Source organism: Schistocerca piceifrons, chromosome 4 (assembly GCF_021461385.2).
Source record: "Schistocerca piceifrons isolate TAMUIC-IGC-003096 chromosome 4, iqSchPice1.1, whole genome shotgun sequence".
In the NCBI taxonomy this organism is placed as follows: domain Eukaryota; kingdom Metazoa; phylum Arthropoda; class Insecta; order Orthoptera; family Acrididae; genus Schistocerca; species Schistocerca piceifrons.
The window spans coordinates 801,156,260-801,175,448 of NC_060141.1; the positions used below are offsets into that span (position 1 = coordinate 801,156,260).

The 19,189-nt window shown below is 48.4% G+C and overlaps 1 protein-coding gene across 1 annotated transcript in view; it reads left to right on the forward strand.

The window, feature by feature from the left end:
* Positions 1-12,104, forward strand: part of LOC124796207 (translation initiation factor IF-2-like) — a 130,961-nt gene extending 118,857 nt beyond the window's left edge. Inside the window, exons 5-6 of the mRNA XM_047260297.1 lie at positions 11,540-11,929; positions 12,039-12,104. Of these exons, the coding sequence (XP_047116253.1) occupies positions 11,540-11,929; positions 12,039-12,104 (456 nt within the window). The remainder of the gene's footprint in view (positions 1-11,539; positions 11,930-12,038) is intronic.
* Positions 12,105-19,189: the final 7,085 nt, after the last annotated feature.

Genomic DNA, 19,189 nt, shown 5'->3' on the forward strand with positions numbered 1-19,189 from the left:
TTCTACGAGCAATGGGCTTCAGCGTGGAAGCCAACACGACCTCCAGGAGCAGAAGAATACTGGACGGTACACTGGGAGCGGGAGCGTTCCAGTAGCCATCGCAAGATCACTTCGTGCTGACAATCAATCATCTTTGCTCGCCAGCAGCCCGCCAATGCGCCAGGGTCGTTAACATCTTCACTAGGGCGTGCAACTGCTGAGCTGTCTGGACAGACGTCAGCTAGAATCCAACTCGCTGCTGAGGCTGGTGCGGAAGTACGACGACTTTTAAGCATTTTGAATAAGTCGTCGAACACTTATAGCGTCGAAGACACTTAACGAGTTGGCAACAGTCGTCCTCACTTCATGCAAAAGTGCCTCCGTTCGGCCCCTCTGTAAATTGGTGTCAGAAATTTGCATTCTGGCACCGTCATCGAAGGATCTGGCATTGGAAGTGTTCAACGTCTGAAATTCGGAGGCAGTGGTCTGCATCTACGATTTTCACACATCTCAGTAGTCACCATAATGTGGTAATCACGAAAGATACTTCTGGTGGTGACTTTCTGTGAGCTTCTTTTCGTTACCTCGTCGTGGCCGGACACAACAAACCAGACAGATGATTGATGACCTAAAAAAAAGAGGACTCAGCAGTGTGTCAGTGATAACTATAATGTAAAACCAAAGTTCACGACATCACTGAGCAGTTTTATGGGAACACTGAATTGCGTAGACTTTAGTAGTTGTAACACAGGTCGAGCGTGAAGTATCTGTCTGGTTACAAAAAAATTTGTTCTGAGTAACTGTGCTACAAGGGTCATTCAGTAAGTTACACAACACATTTTTTTTCTTAAAGCAGTTTGGTTTTATTCAGGATCCCAGTACAGAATATTATCCCCCACTCTTTTGCGTACAAAACCCTATTTAACAACACAGTCTCCGTTCAATGGCACTGTCTTGCGCTGCTTTACTGGGAGGGCCTGTATAGCCGCATTGTTGCCCTCTACTGGTCGAAACATCCACGTGCCGCTTTCTGTGGAATTCAGTCTTCATTGGGCCAAGCGGGTAGAAGTCGGAAGGCTCAAGATCAAGGCTTTAGTGTGGATGAGGAAGAACAATCCATTGAAGTTTTGCGAGCTCCTCTCGTGTGCACAGAGTTGACATGAAGCAGAAGTTGGTTTGCATTTTTGTGGAAAGGAACACTCTGAAGTCGTTTCTTCAATTTCCTGCGTTATCACTGTACACTTCAGAGTTCAGCGTGAGGAAGGAAATCAAACAGAACAACCGCTTCAGAGTCCTAGAAGACAGTCTCCATGACTTTATCGGCTGAGTGTTTGCCTTAGAACTTTTTCTTCGGAGGAGTCGTGAATCCATGTTTCATGTCCTGTAACGATGTTCGACAAAATACCGTCGCGACCACCCTTGTTACGTACAAGCAATTCCACTCAGATAGTCCTTCGTTGCTCTTTATCGTCTTCTGTCAGACGACGAGAAACGCAACGGACACACGACTTTGAGTACCCCGACTGGTGAACAGTTGTGTCAGCACAACCAATAGAGACTTCGAGGTGTGCACCATTTGAAGGAGCTGTGTGCGACTGACCGGAACACGAGAGATCGGAAAGGCTTGTGCGACCTTTTTGCGATGTTGACAGGCTCACGTGCTTTTGTTCTCTGCCAGGTGTCTGCAGACATTCTGCAAGCGCCTATGAATATCTGCGATGCTCTGATTTTCCGCTAAAAGTATTTCAATGACAGCTCTCTACTTGGAACACACCTCCGTTACAGACCCCACGTATTGTGCCACCAACTATCTGAAATATCAGGAACTATAGAGACTGAAGCGGGAATATTCCACGGTGTCCCACCAAAAATTGTACATTTTTTCAACTGAAACTGCCCGTTACATTGATTAACTCATGAATGTTTAACTAATGGACTCATAAATCACACCGTTCAGTAAGCGTGAGACAATCATAGAGGTGCTCATCGAACTCTGGATGGATGCGCCACGCTGTAGGTTGAAAGGTGGCTACACTGAGCCACTGCGTCAGAGATTGCGCGAAAGAGTATTATTAAGCCGCCTACACAGTGCCTGTTAAGAACTCGTAGCAGTCAGTGCTTGTTGAGAGCACGTGCATGGGGGCTTAATTATTTAAAATGCAAATATTTTTTAGTTTTTTTAGTAGCTGTATGTCCGATTACGCTATTTCTCGTAATCGGTTGGCCCTGACTAGTATTATTACGCTATCTGACTGCAAAGAACAACAACAAAGAATGAAAGAAAATTTTCGTTAATACAGTTAATTAATTAAGTCCCCAGAAACTATAAAACCTACTAAACCAAGCACAAATGTAATTGTTCTGTGTGCGGGAGTGTGACTCAACGTACACATCTGGCACGGTTCTCCTTCAACAAGACAATAATTTTTAAATACCAATTATACTGACGTCATAAAAGAAAATTAGAAATACGATAATTGCGTAAGGAAAGCAGAATTACACTCTAATACAAGAACACACGCCAGATGTTGACTGAACCTGTAATGACGCATTATATAGGATACTGAAATCATGAAAAAAAAGGAAACTGAGTTTATTACCTCATTTATATTGATGAAAATCACTCTAATCCTTACATTATATCTCACACTGAACTCTCCAATATCACATCTCAGCAAGCACTGCCTAATAGCACATCTCAACAAACACTCTCTGCTACAATATCTCAGCACAGACTACCCCGAGTCCTCGACAGGCACTGACTACTACGAGCTCTCTCCAAGCACTGACCTCTACGAGCTCTCAACAAGCACTGACTGCTACGAGTTCTTAACAGGCACTGTGTAGGCGGCTTAATAATACTCTTTCGCGCAATCTCTGGCGCAGTGGCTCAGTGTAGCCACCTTTCAAGGTGCTGCTCATTACACAGGACACTATCAAGATTCCGATAGTACGACATTCAATACGAGTCGAGAAACTTGTTAATTCCTACAACACACACATCACCACATCGGGGAGTGGTAAAATTTACGAACGTTAGATGTGTACTTATAGGTAGCGCGGTCATTCTTCTCGGTTGTCGTGCGTAATGGTAATATCAAGGAGAGGAAATGCATCTAGTAAAGGTGGTGGTTAGTGTTTAACGTCCCGTCGACAACGAGGTCATTAGAGACGGAGCGCAAGCTCGGGTTAGGGAAAGATTGGGAAGGAAATCGGCCGTGCCCTTTCAAAGGAACCATCTCGGCATTCGCCTGAAACGATTTAGGGAAATCACGGAAAACCTAAATCAGGATGGCCGGAGACGGGATTGAACCGTCGTCCTCCCGAATGCGAGTCCAGTGTGCTAACCACTGCGCCACCTCGCTCGGTCATCTAGTAAAGTCCGTACACTTTGCGATAAACTGTACGTTAGTCTGTAGAGTACAAGTCGATCTAGGAAGCATAATCTAAAAGTATTTTTAAGCTTTTTAGTTAATGAGCTTGTTTTCAATACTTTGTGCTGAGGAAATCTCCGCACTAAAGATTCCACTATCCCACCTCCCTTCCACAAATTTAAATGGAACAGAGAAATAGATGTTGTTATTATTTGGAGATGCAGTATATTTTCTCTGACGCACGACAGTAGAGCACCAAATAACTCTTCTGTGTGCTTCCCGTCTCGTAACGGAGTATGCGGCGTTACACTCGTGATTGCCGCTTTCGGGAAGATTAATTGTCTACAGTGGTCTGTGATACATCGGTCATCGGATTGGCCATTATGCTATGAATCAAGACTACGAAACTCACGCTGGTAGCGCTGCTACAATTAATGACGGAGGGAGCTATTTGTCAGCGGTGGCAGACATATTCCTATTGTCGCCGGTTATTGTTCGGCAAGGGGGAGCAGCTTTGTCTGCAGCATTGTCACCCGCTACATACCGCTAGGATAGATATCATCCTCGTCTTACGCTTTTATGGCCGTTATACATGTCCACAGCATTTCATTTTCAAATCAGTGGGCTTATTGGTGGCTTTAGTCAAATGAAACTGTATGGCCCCAAAAACCTTTCAAGGTTCCAATGACGAATGAAAATTTGCACCAAGGCCAGGATTCGAAACCTGGTCTCCCGCTCACGAGGCAGATACACTAACGCTACGTCACCATGGCAGAATGGCTTTCCACAACTGCACAAACTATGAGAGCACGCCTCCCTCACTCACCCAAATGAATGAGACTTGAAAAGGGCTCTGGAAACACATCGGCCGGCCGGGGTGGCCGAGCGGTTCTAGGCACTACAGTCTGGAACCGCGCGACCGCTACGGTCGCAGGTTCGAATCCTGCCTCGGGCATAGATGTGTGTGATGTCCTTAGGTTATTTAAGTTTAAGTAGTTCTAAATTCTAGGGAACTGATGACCTTAGAAGTTAAGTCCCATAGTGCTCAGAGCCATTCTTTGAAACATATCATTTCATTTGATTAACACACTGTGCCTGGGTTTCAGGCACGATCCCCCGTATCGTTCGATGGTGAGATGCTATTCAAATACAGTTTGAGAGCTTCTGCAATGCTGTTCTAGTTTAGGAGAATACTAAGTAGGGTGAGGCGTGAATGGGAATTTGGATAGAGGAAGGGGGACAGGGTAGTTTGTGCAGTTGTGGAAAACTACTGTGTCAGGGTTGCGTACTGGCCAGTGCATCTGCCTAGTGAGCAGAAGCTGGTTCGAATCTCAGCCTTGGAACAAATTTTCATTTGTCGCTTCACTCCCCATATTACAGGTTGTTTTCCTCATAACCCGACTTGTCTTTGAGTAAGAAACTGACTCCTTGGAAATGAAAGCAATGAACTGTACTTTGTGGTGTAACTTTTTGGACGATTTAATAAGGCTGCATTCTAAGGAATACCTCCCATAACCGTATAGTCTCATGGCCATTTCATTGTGAGACGCCTGAATGACAAACGACGTTGTTCTTTGATTAATGGTTTTTTTATTGCGGTTGCTGTCGGTACTAACTGCTACCGACTCGAAGTGTCTTGAATGTACCTCGCGACATGCGTAAGAACTGTTTCGGTTCGACGGCATTTTGTACATCGCATTTCTGCTATGACCCCAGGCTACAAAAATATGTCCCGTATTGATGACGCATGTTGCCTAACACAAAAGCACCTTACAGGTACTCAAATATATACGTAGGTAAGCCAAGGTAAGCTTTAGAGTATATTTACACAGTCCGCAGAATTTACAACGGAGTTCTTCCACTTACAAACATCATCGGCGAAGAAAATTTAGCGGGAAAGGCGACAGTGGATCCAGTACGAACTGAAAGACATAAGCGACCCGAAACCTTACAATTCCGTAAGCTGCTGGCGATCAGTGAGACTACCGTGAATTCTTGCAAATGGGGAGAGAGTTTGAATTATTAGCAGTACTTGAGATACTGGTTATGCATTAAGGAGTGAGTCCAGACGTTTTCCGTAACTTCCCTACATAGACTGAGGTGGACGCCACGACGCTTGCCCTGAAAACGACTAGGCCCATCTCATTCACCACCATTGCCTTATCCGAGACTTATTGCATCTTTTTGACGGAAAGTTGAACACAAACCTTGCCTCTCTTCGTGTTTTCCGTTCATGTCCGAAAATGGAATATAAGATGTCCCTAAAAATTCTTTCTTGCGCCTCAGTTGCAAGTTCAAATAAATTAATGCGTTTGACGTCTCGGTACGTAATCAGTTGCGGTTTCCTTGTGGACCTCTCTAGCGAGTACGTCACAAGAATTACGTCATGGTTGGACATGGCAGGTGCAGATATCTGAGAGGTACGAACTACTCTGTTTGGGAGAGAGTGACTTGACTACTGCTCACATGATACGAAGGAGCAAGCTGAAGTAGTGACACGTTTTAAAAATCCGGCATCCGGTTAAACTTCACGCTGAAGGAATGTTGTGTAGAAAATATATGTTAGTGTCATCAGTCATAATTATATGCTCGCATGTTCGATTCGAGTCTTGAAAGTGCACTTTCGAAGCAGAGAAACCGGCCTACTTTTAATAAAATAGTTTTGAAAATTATTGTGAATAAAGCACAAATTTAATAAAAGAGTTGTAAAAATTATTGTTAGTAAATAAACAACAAATGTTAACAAAAAATTATTGCTAAAAGAAAATTATAGTCAACAAACGATAAGTTAATTTCTGACCTCGGTGTTACTATTTAAAAAAAAGGGCTGATCTTTTAACTACGTTATGTCTTCCTTTGCACTCTGTGTGATTCTTTAGTGGATACAAGAGAGAAGAACAGATGGTGTTCATGAACAGAGGATTCAGATATTAACTTATTCTACATCTAACATCTGATAGAGAAAATAATACATAACTTTGTTGCTGAAGTTGCAGCGTCAGTTTCGATGTAGAAATACACGCACACGCAAAACGTTTATAAATCTGTCACTCATCAATACAATGTCTGTTCAGCAGATCACGAGCCCTGACCACTATGAAAATCGTTAAATTTTAATCATTTGGCAAACGCACAAAATGGGCTAATTGCATGAATGTTCGAATTTAAGAACACCCACCGCTGGAGCTCCGGAGAGGGGTTGCTGGCAGCTGATTGGCGGCGGCGTAATTATACGTGATAGGTAGCTCGTTTCGCGGTGGCGGCTGCATAACTGGCGCGCCTCGTATTTGAAAGTGCGGCCGACACCGCAAATTACAGAGTGCAAATGACTAGGCTCATACGATTGCTCTACAGAGAACTGTAGTACAATATAATTGTTAATAATTCAGAAACTAATTTACTTTTGTGATTTACGACTAACCTGACCTTCTCACTATGGTGAACAGACGATGCAATCGCTCTCGTAATAAAAGAAGGACGAAGAGGAGCAAGATGGTTTTCCCCCGATTTTAATGCATTCTCATAGGCCCAGAAAGAAAAGATGGGAGTGGAGGGATATCCCGCCAACGACACGTAATCGGCCTAGATCAGTAGGGGTAATATGGTCTTGAATGTACCACATACAACTGCCCGAGAAGCGCGGGTACCCTATTGGTATGGGAGACGGTGGGTGCCCTCGCATGTACCTTGCGCAGTTACTTCAGGAGTCCGTCGTCCGGCGATTTGAATTCGCACGCCTGTGTGGTGTCTGCCGTACTTTGGGTACGTTGACTGGCAGCTAACTTCTAGATTGTTAGGGGAGCGCCCTCTCTGGAGAACACACACGGTGTACGGATGAAGCGAGGAGCTCTTGGTCGGCCCGCTGATTTGGTGCAAGTGGAAGCTGTGTCGTGTGGCTCGGCCTAGCAGGGCAAGGTGTTGGTGTCACTGGACGCATCATTGATCTGCAGTTCTTCCATCTTGGTCGCCGCATGAATTATCAGTTTGACATGGAAAAGCAAAAACCAAGTTATTGAACGAAGACCGTTCATTTACGTTGAGCTGATTGGTTTTGTGTCGTAACTGGTACTGTTTTAGTTCAGCGTCGTCGCTGTAGTTGGTGGTAGTTTTCTGTAGACGCGCTATGGTCGGTGAAACTGAGGGTGGTCTGCATTTTTTTAGCGTTACTGTTACCGCAACCTCCTAGGTTTCGTTCTTTTGGCAAGTGTTCACTGTTGATTAGAGAAAATATCTTACAGTGAAAGAGGTGCTATTGGGTGAGTAGCAACTAGGACTGGAATTCTTTGGAAGCACCTAGACGGCAGACTATACAAATTAACAGCGGACTTCGTGGGTGGCTTTTGTGCACCACATAACAGGCACGGAACACGGAAGCCGCCCACGTCAGTTGATCCAGCGCTGTCGCACGGTGTTGCTGGCGTTATGTTTGTCTAACTTGAGGGTAACAGCAAACCGTTGGTCGTTAATTCCCTCCCTCTCTCCCCCTCATTGCTACAAGTGTCACACAGCTGACGTTTTATACTCCTGGGGTGAGAAGTGAATACAGTCAGAAATGCACGTGTGTGGGTTATGCAAGACTGTATTCGCAATTCGTGGTCAGTCTTGTTCTTGCGGCGCCACAGGCGAGGTAACACCGTCGAGTTGCCTGTGACGCTGTGTATCCTGGTTAAATACACGAGATTCGTATTAGATGCTTTCCACATTTAGTGTGAATAAAGGACTGGTGCAATGGTAATTTGTGATAAGGCACAGTCGGCGTCTACTTTTGATGTTGGTTGCTGAGTGTGTGTTTAATTAAAATTCTAGTATAAGAAATTTTGTTGCGCCCATCAGGGCTGCTTGCTCATTCTAAGTTCGATGTGCACGATGCTCCTTTAAGTTAATTTTACTGATTAATTATCTAGCATAAATGATATCAATACAGATTTGGCACTTTTAAGGCGATCTATTTTAAAATGTGCCAATCTTAAGGCGTGCAAGCAACTTAAGTTCTGGTGTGCGAGAAACATCTAGCTCGGTTGATGCTTTTGACCGTATAGACCATGTACTGTAACGCTGTACGGCTAAGGTAGTGCAGTGATCACTCATAGTTTTGTGTTGTGCTGTCCTGTGGTGATTGGTAACCAAAGTTTCATTACTTGTTAAACGTGTTGTGAGTTTCTTTTGTTTTCTTTCTTTTTTGGTTTATCTTTGAGTCTTCAGCCTTTCGACTGGTTTGATGCGGCCCGCCACGAATTACTCTCCTGTGCCCAGCTCTTCATCTCAGAGTATCACTTGCAACCTACGTCCTCAATCATTTGCTGGATGTATTCCAGTCTCTGTCTTCCTCTACAGTTTTTACCCTCTACAACTCCTTCAAGTACCATGGAAATCATTCGATGATGTCTTAACATATGTCCTATCATCCATTCTCCTTGTCAGCGTTTACCACATATTCATTTCCTCTCCGATTCTGCGCAGAACCTCCTTATTCGTCATCTTACTAGTCCATCTAATTCTCAACATTCGTCTGTAGCACCACATATCAAATGCTTCGATTCTTTTCTGTTTCGGTTTTCCGACACTCTGTGTTTCACTACCATAAAATGCTGTGCTCGAAACGGGCATTCTCAGAAATTTCTTCCTAAAATTAAGGATTATGCTTGATACTAGTAGACTTCTCTCGGTCAGGAATGCCCTTTTTGCCTGTGCCAGTCTACTTTCGATGTCCTCCTTGCTGTTGTTACTGTCTGTTAAATATGGTACAGTTTGTTATGATGAGGTAGTTCTCGTCGACAAAAATATATTGAATGCAATTGGAATTTAATTTGTTTTTGACTCTTTTAAAGTGGAAATCTGCTAAATATGTTAAGAGCTGAAACCGATCATTTGAATTGAGTTTTTATTTTTACATTTTTACATGATTAAAGTTAACCCTTCAAGTAGTGGTATAACTTGGAGCTTTCTATTAAATCTGAATCTATTTTAGAGAGTTTTTTAAAGACTATAAATTCGTTCATTTTACGTTTATGGAATTACAAAAGCAAAATCTTTTCAAAATATCTCTGATACCAAGCCTGTACTCTTGTTGTGTTGTCTGTCGTACTTTAAGACTGCTAACGTTGCAAGTGGTTCCTGGTTATTGTACTGGTCTCAGTCGCAGGAAGGCGTCTGTGACTACTTACGCGTGGTGTCGTAGCCAAGCCGGAATCTCCACTGCAGACTGCAACACCATTATCACAAATGAATTCATGCACATTATAAACATGGATGTACGTATTCATGTATGCATGCATGTTCCACATCTCCTCTTAAACCACTGGACTGATTTCAACCGAACCTGGTACACATATCACTTATTGAATACAATCGGGGTGGGGGTAAGAACCTACCTATCAAATGGGTGGGTGTCAAAAAGTAGTGTAGCTCACAATGAACGAATACCTATATATTTTCCATCCATTAAGTGAGAATGAGGGCATTCAGTGACTTGAAACAAATTCTGATCATAATTTCAAACCTTTGAGAAGCTAACAGTCCCCAAAAATTGACGAAAGAAAAAGGTTATATCGCTTACTACATTTTCGCTGTTTAAGCAGTAAAACTGCCTCAAGAAAAATGACGTTGTAATTTATTATACCTTTACTACTAACTCTATTCGCAACACAGTTCGTGGACAGTATCCACCGATGTCTCTGAATGCACCTTCAAAAATATAACGGTATATGACACACGGTTCAGGAGATCTGGAGTGAAATACTGAGACGTGGAAAAACTGCTGTTTGATGCATTGCACTATAATTTATTACTCCTTTACTATTAACTCTGTCCACAATACGTTTCTCAGATGGTATCACTGGATGTACCTACAAAATTATGTCGTTGTACAATACATAGATCAGGAAATACGACGTCATAAACATTTTGTAGCGTGAAAATAAAACTACAGCGCGTAATTCGTTGGAGATAGAGGTAGAGTATGTGTACAAAATACTTGTGAAATTTATTAAATATATGTCAGATTCGTGGTTAAAAAATCCGTGGAACTATATGAACCGAATTTGGTACAAATATCATTTAAGATCTGGAAATAAATACCGTGGAGTAAGAAACACCTGCGTTCTGTTGGGTTGGGAGTGTTAATGCGCAGAATATGCCGGTGTGGAGGAGATGGGCAGACATACGTGGAGAAGGAGGAGATGAATACAGAGGAGGTGGACAGAGAGAGGCGGAGGAGGAGATGAATTGATAGGGGGATATGAACAGTGAGACTGAGGAGAGTAAGCGATGGACAGGATGGAGGAGGACACAGAGAAGCGAAGGAGGAAATAGAGAAAGAGGAGAGAGGAGGAGACGGAATTAGAGGGCGGGAGGTGGAGATGGGGGCAATGCCGAAGTAGCAAATGGACAGAGTTCGGAGCAGTAGATCGACAGAGAAAGGTGGGAGGTACAGATCAACAGAGAGAGGGACGGGAGATGGACGGAGAGGTGCGGGCGTGCAGGGCGTGGACAGAGATGACACCAAGGAGTAGGCGGACAGAAGGAGCGGAGGTGGCCTAGCAGAAGACTAGAATACATGCGTACCCGAACAACGGTGGATAGTCAGCTAGTTCATCGATAAATGCCGTTTAGCGCAACCTCGGTAGTTGCCAAAATCACAGCCCTCCACTTCCAACCACGTAAAGTTCGGTTCTGTGTGTGTGTGTCTGTGTGTGTGTGTGTGTGTGTGTGTCTTTATTTTTGCTGGAAAATTCCTCATTATCTTATTTTGCATCTGCTTTGAATATATTTTGATGCATGCCCGTTTCTCGCTACCAGGAAATTCGCGTTACGTCAGCTATTGTAGACTATTTAAGGATGTTAGCGGAAGCTACACAGAAGTACTTAATACACAACCAAAATACCGGGTGATCAAAAAGTCTGTACAAATTTGAAAACTTAGTAAACCACGGAATAATGTAGATAGAGGTAAAAATTGACACACCTGCTTGGAATAACATGGGGTTTTATTAGAACCAAGAAAGAATAACAAAGTTCACAAAATGTCCGACAGATGGCGCTGGACAGCAAAATGTCAGTGACTGCGCATGGCAATCATGTATAAAAGGGGCTGTAATGGGAGAGAGAAACTCTCCGGCGGTAATTAGTTTGAATACCGCCCTTCGATTGTGCTATTACGGTACCAATCAAAGTGATAGCTATTGCAGGTTCCAGCCAGCCAGCCAGCCAGCCAGCCAGCCAGCCCGTCGGCGTGCAGCAGTCCAGCCAGCAGTGGTCCCCGTCAGCAGCCAGCAGTGTTCCCCGCCAGCAGCCAGCAGCGTTCCCCGCCAGCAGCCAGCAGTGGTCCCCGCCAGCAGCCAGCAGTGGTCCCCGCCAGCAGCCTGCAGTGGTCCCCGCCGGCACCGGTCCCTGCCAGTAGCCAGCAGTCAGCAGCCAGCAGCCAGCAGCCAGCAGTGGTCCCAGCTGCCCCCACCACCACCACCACCACCACCGCCACCGCCACCACCACCGCCACCAGCAGCAGTGGAGGCATCCCCAGCGGCCAGCCAGCCGGGTCGCCCCCCCACCAGCGACAGCAGAGTGGGGCTTCCGCCCCAGTCTCCTTCGTCCTTCGTCATTCTCCGTCCCTTTCTACTCTGTGTCTCTCGTCACCCTGCCCGTCTCTCGTTTGCTTCTTTGTCTTGTCCTGTGTTTTTTCCCCCCCAGAACCTCTTCTACAGCCACCACCACTGCCATCATATACACCTCCCCCTCTGCCGCTGCTACCACTAACATGTGGTGTGCCGCATCACTCCCCCCCAGTCCATCCCCCCACTCCTCACTCTCCCATCTCCCTTCCTATTTGTCGCCCCATCCCCAGCTCCTCCCTCCCACGCCTCCTCTGATCCCTTCCCTCCACTCCCTCCCTTTGCTCCTTCCATTTCTGCGGCCCCTGCTAGGGTGGTTCCCCTTCGCCTTCATCGTCATCATCTTCACCGTCGCCTTCACCATCGCCCTCACCATCTCCGGCGCCGACTCCAGCACCAGGACCTGCCACTCCCCGCCACATTCCAGTCGCTCCCATCCCCCACACCTCCTCTGCCGCCATCAAGCGCCCCAGTGGCACGCCTTCCTCCTCTACTCCCAAAAAGGCTCCGCCACGTCCCCCTTCCTCCACCCATGATGCCATGGATCTCTCCCTGTCTGTCCCTGCCCCATCCACCTCCTCTACCCCCTCCTCCTACCGCTACCTCCTCTCCTGTCCTGATCCCTCCCTTCTTGAAGCCCGTAACCTCACACTCTTCCTTCGCCAGAATTTTCCTGCTGCCCCGTCTCCCTCCTCACTCCTCTCCATGATAAGGTGCTCATCTACTCCCCCAGTCCTACCCTCCACAAAGACCTCCTTTCCCGCATCCTTGTCACCCACTTTGGCCCTAATGCCTCCCTCACCCCTGCACCTTCCCCGCCTCCCTCCCGCCAACCACAACCCCCGCATCACCCACCGACCCTCACTGCCGTGATCACTCTGCTTAGTCCGACAATCACGGAGGAGGAGGTGTTGGCGGAGCTTCAGGCACATCCCCATCTGGAGGTGCGTGCGGCTCATTGCATCCACAACTCTGCCGGCCCCACCCGCCTTATGCGGGTCTTTTCCGAGCATGCCCCCTCCGTAGACCATCTCCTGAAGGAGGGTGCCCTCCTTTTTAACCAATGTTATAAAGTTGACCCCTCCCGTTCCCCTCCTCAATCCCTCCACTGCCAGAGGTGCTTGTGGCATAATGCACACATGACATCTGAGTGCCGCGAGGCCCCCACCTGCCCGCACTGTAGACAAGCCCACTTCTTACGGCAGTGCCCCAATCTCCAGTCCCCTCCCCCTCCTGCAATACCTGTAACCTCCCTCATCCAACTTACCCAGAAATGTAAGGCCCGACCCCCTCCTACCACTCCTGAACTCACCGTCCCTCCCCTCCCGGCAATTCCCTTCGCCCACCCCCTACTGCTGAGGACATCATCAGATTCCTCACCATCGTCCTTCAGAATGTTCACCCTTTTCAGCACCCCCACACCCTCCAACAGATCTCCCTCGCCGCCTCTTCCATTTTCCACCTAAAAATGTACGCCACCTACTCCAACAACCAGGCCCATTTCACCATCTTCCATCTTGACACCCTTGTTTAAATACCTGTAACGGTGTGACAGCACCGTATCCTTTTCAACAACATCTGCTCCCTTCCCGCCAACAAGAACCTCTTCCTGCACACCCTTGCCACCCACCGCGTGGATGCCTTCCTCCTCAATGAAACCTTCCTCCAACCCCACCACACCATCCACACTTCGCCCTACCTCCTTCACTGCTCCGATAATCCCCTTCCGATTACGCGTGGCAGAGTTGCCATTGGTCACCATCGCCAGATCCCCGTTGGCTGCAACCTCTCCTTCCCGACCCCTCCGAACACTGATCCTCAGTCTCTTTTCCCCGGCCTTACCGTTACCTGCGCCACCATCTATGTATGCCCTAACGCCCCTATTCCCTTCCTCTCCCACACTGACCGTACCTTCTCCTCCTATGTGATCGCCGCTGACCACAACATCCATAGTCGTTCCGCCGCCCAGTTACGACGGTGGCATCGGTTCCTCTCCTCCCTTCAAGGCGACCTCATCCCCATCCCCCAGCACACCCGTCCCAAATCCAACTCCCAATGTTATCCTCTCCTCCCCCAACCTCCTTGGCTGCATAACGGTGGATGTCCTGGAGCCTATTGGTAGCGACCATCTCCCTGTCCTCCTCACCATTTCAGACGGTCGTCGCCCCCGCCCCGACCCTCGTAATGACCCTCCCCCTAAGTACGTCCATGACTATTCCTGTGCCAACTGGAATGCCTACCGGGATACCCTCTCCACCCAGGTTGATAGCCGCCCATTCACCTACCACCACCCTGACAATGTCACCCACACCGCCACCTTTCTCCAGCAGACCTTGTCTGAGGCCGTGGAGGCCCACGTCCCTACTGTCGCCATCCACCCCCACCGTCCTCCCTTACCCCCACAGGCCGTCCTCCTCCTCCGTGAATCCCGCCATCTCTACTGTGCCTTCCTACGCACGCATGACACGGGCACGCTACGACGCCACTGGCAACTCCAGCGACACATTCGTAATTTGCTCGCGGCTAAGAAACGCCGGGACTGGCGACAGACATGCACCCGTTTAAATGCTACCCTACCTATCAACTCGTCCCAGTTCTGGTCAGTCTTCTGTCGCCTTACTGGAACTAAACCCTCCCCCTATTATCCTCTTCTCCATGATGATCACCCCTACCCTGCCACCCTTAGTAAGGCCAATCACTTTGCCTCCTACCTCTCCGATGTGTTTTCCATCCCCGATGATCCCCAGATCGACTACTCCCTCTTCCCGGTTTTCCGCGATCGAACTGACACCTCTGTGCCTCCCCTCGCACCTGGTTTCCAGTACTTGAACAACAATGCACACACGGAACTCAATGCCCCTATTGCTACACAGGATCTCATTGCTACACTCCGCACCAAACGCAACACCGCTCCTGGTCACAATCGTGTCACCTACTGTCACCTTTGTGAAGCTCCTGTCTCTCTCCTCTCCACTCTGGCCAGGTTCTACAATGTAGTCCTGTCTACCGGTTACTACCCCGACCTGTGGAAAACCTCCCATATCCTGATGTTCCTTAAACCTGGCAAGCCGCTGTCCACTGTCTTCTCCTACCATCCCATCAGCCTTACCTCGGTCTTCAGCAAGGTCCTGGAATCTATCCTCACCCGACGCATCCACCAGCATCTCTGCCAGCACCGCCTCCTTTACTTACCCAGTGTGGCTTTCGGCCGTCCTTCTCTTCCGACGCCCTTCTCCTTCACCTCACTCATCTCCTGTCTGACCAGCTTAATTCCCGTCGCTCCGCAATCTTCCTCTCACTGGACCTCGAACGTGCTTATGACCGCGTATGGCATTCCAGTCTCCTCTTCCAGCTCCAAACCTTCGCCCTTCCCATTAACTACGTTCGTCTAATCAGCTCCTTTCTCTCCCACTGTCCTTCCTACGTCACCATCCATAACACCGACTCCTACACCTTTTTCCCCTCCGCCGGTGTGCCCCAAGGCTCTGTTCTTCCCCCCATCTGTACCTTTTGTATACGGCGGACATGCTGCCGCCGTCACCCCCCGTCCACCTTCTCCAGTTTGCCGATGACACCGCCTTCCTTGCCCTTGCCCCCACCCTGCAGCGCTTCCAACACCTTCTCCAATCCCATCTTGACTGGTTCACTGCTTGGTGCAACCAGTGGTTGCTCGACGTCAATCCCTCCAAAACCCAGGCGATCATTGAGGCAAAACCACCCCTTCCTTCCGCCTCCATGATCTCACCATCTATGGCCGTCCTATCGCCCTCACTCCCACCCTTAAGTACCTTGGCGTCACCCTCGACCGTCGCCTCTCCTGGACTCCCCATCTCTGGACAATCCAAGCCAAGGCACACTCCCAACTCCATCTCCTCAAACTCCTTTCTGGCCGTACGTGGGGTCTGGACCCCTCCACCATCCTCCACACATATAAATCCCTCATCCGCCCTATCCTTTGTTACGCCCATCCGGCCTGGATCTCCGCCCCCCCTACCTTTTATAAATCCCTCCAAATCCTCAAACGCCATGCTCTCTGCCTCGCCTATCGCGTCCGTCTCCCCTTCCCCACGCGGATCCTGTATGATCTTATCCCCTTCCCCAACCTCCTACTTTTCCTTGAAAGGATATGGATCCTGTTCACGTCCCGTAAACTCGATCCTCCTCACCTGCTTGTCTCACCCCTCCTCTCCCACCCCCACCTGCTGCCGCGCCTGTATTCCCACGTCCCACCTGGTCTCCATCTCTCCACCCTCCTTACCCTCTCCCAAGGTGGCTTCCGCCAGCTCCCTCTCCCTGATGATGTCCTCCTCCCCTCCATCTACTCCTCCTATCAAGTTTGATCCTCCCCCCCACTTCCTGTGTCCTTTCCTTTAGGCACCCTCCCTCCCTTCACTTTGCTTTTCCCCTACCCCCTTTCCTCCGCCCCTCTTTCCCGCAAACTCGATCCTCCTCACCTGCTTGTCTCGCCCCTCCTCTCCCACCCCCACCTGCTGCCGCGCCTGTATTCCCACGTCCCACCTGGTCTCCATCTCTCCACCCTCCTTACCCTCTCCCAAGGTGGCTTCCGCCAGCTCCCTCTCCCTGATGATGTCCTCCTCCCCTCCATCTACTCCTCCTATCAACTTTGATCCTCCCCCCACTTCCTGTGTCCTTTCCTTTAGGCACCCTCCCTCCCTTCCCTTTCCTTTTACCCTACCCCCTTTCCTCCACCCCTCTTTCCCGCAAACTCGATCCTCCTCACCTGCTTGTCTCACCCCTCCTCTCCCACCCCCACCTGCTGCTGCACCTGTATTCCCACGTCCCACCCGGTCTCCATCTCTCCACCCTCCTTACCCTCTCCCAAGGTGGCTTCCGCCAGCTCCCTCTCCCTGATGATGTCCTCCTCCCCTCCATCTACCCCTCCTATCAACTTTGATCCTCCCCCCCACTTCCTGTGTCCTTTCCTTTAGGCTCCCTCCCTCCCTTCCCTTTCCTTTTCCCCTACCTCCTTTCCTCCACCCCTCTTTCCCGCAAACTCGATCCTCCTCAGCTGCTTGTCTCACCCCTCCTCTCCCACCCCCAACTGCTGCCGCACCTGTATTCCCACGTCCCACCCGGTCTCCATCTCTCCGCCCTCCTTACCCTCTCCCAAGGTGGCTTCCGCCAGCTCCCTCTCCCTGATGATGTCCTCCTCCCCTCCATCTACCCCTCCTATCAACTTTGATCCTCCCCCCACTTCCTGTGTCCTTTCCTTTAGGCACCCACCCTCCCTTCTCTTTCCTTTTCCCCTACCGCCTTTCCTCCACCCCTCTTTCCCCGGGATTCCCCTCCCCCTTCCTCCCTCCCCCTATCTCCCCTGCCCATGGCATCTCTGCTCTCCCCTCTCCCTTTCCTCCTCCTCCTCTCTTGGCAAGTCCCCGGACTCGCACATGCTCAGTGAACATTCGCGCGCCAGATATCATCGCCATCAGTGTCTCGTGTGTGTGCCTTCGTTTGTGTTTAGTGTTTGTTCGCCGTCACGCCACCACTGTTCACGTGTGCCGTCGCCATCATCCACTAACTAGTGTTAGTGTTAGTGACGTTTCTCGTCCAGCGTGAACGGCTCCTTGTTTTTTTGTTTTTTAGTGTCTACATTTTTTGCCCGCCATTTTAATTGTATTCTCTGTGCCACCTATGTGTAATACTTATTGTCAAACTCAAGGCTGAAGAGCGGCGTACTATGCTGCTGACAGCCCGCCTTTGTATAAGGTGTGTAAAATCACAATAAAGAAAAAAAAAAAAAAAAAAAAAGAGAGAGAGAAACAGATGCGCCAGCAGTCGCAGCATGTTGACGTTACCTGAAAAGTCACTTTTAGTGAAGCTGTATTATCAGAATGGGGAATGTGCTAGTTCAGCGTTACGATCCTATCGCCATAGGAAGGGGATTCGAACGGGTAAAGGTCCGGTGACAAATGCAGCTGTGGCGAGAATGATTTCGAAGTTCGAAGCCACGGGTTGTTTAGACGATAGACCTCGTAGTGTCTGACCGAGCACAAGGCGTAATGCTGCTGAGACAGTTCAGGAAGAAATGGAGACTGTAGCGGGTTCGTCTATGCACGGGGTAGTCAGCGCTCGTGCAGTCTCACTTCGCACCGGCATTCCCTACACTACTGTTTACTTGGCACTGAGGCGTACCCTCCGATGCTATCTGTACAAAATCCATCGGCAGCCTGAACTGTTACCTGGCGATTTCGTAAAGCGGAGGGCATTTGCGGTGTGGGCGTTTCAAAAGATCGCGGAAGATGACGATTGGTTGAGTAACGTGTGGTGGACCGACGAAGCACATTTCACGGTCCGAGGGTCTGTCATCGCCCACAACTGCAGAATTTTGGATGCCGAAAATCCTAGAACTGTCGTGGAAACTCCATTGCATTACGAGAAAGTCACGGTATGGGTTGGATTTACCACATCTACCGCTATCGGGCCTTTTTTCTTCGAGGAAATGCGTGATTCTGGTTTTGTAACTGTTACCGTGACGGGTGAGATGTACGTCGATATATTACAGAATCGCATCATCCCCAGTCTGGCTGATAAACACCTGCTGGAACGTACGATGTTTATGGAGGATGGCACTCCACCCCATATTGCTAGACGCGTGAAAGACCTCTTGCGCGCGTCGTTTGGTGATGATCGTGTGCTCAGCGCCACATTCGTCATGCTTGGCCTCTCCGGTCCCATACCTCAGTCCGTGCGAGTATTGGCTTTGGGGTTACCTGAAGTCGCAAGTGTATCGTGATCGGCCGACATCTCTAGGGATGCTGAAAGACAACATCCGATGCCAATGCCTCACCATAACTCCGGACATGCTTTACAGTGCTGTTCACAACATTATTCCTCGACTACAACTACTGTTGAGGAATGATAGTGGACATATTGAGCATTTCCTGTGAGGAACATCATCTTTGCTTTGTCTTTCTTTGTTATGCTAATTATTGCTATTCTGAACAGATGAAGCGCCATCTGAGGGACATTTTTTGAACTTTTGTACTTTTTTGGTTCTAATAAAACCCCATGTCATTCCAAGCATGCGTGTCAGTTTGTACCTATCTACATTATTCCGTGATTTATTCAGTTTTATTAAGTTTCAGATTTATTTCAGTATATATATAGACAAGTTTTTCCGGTCATTTCACGATTCTACCACCACAAAAGAAAAAATTAAATTCCTATGTCAATTCTTCCCTGAATGAGAACACAGTGTACGTGTGGAGG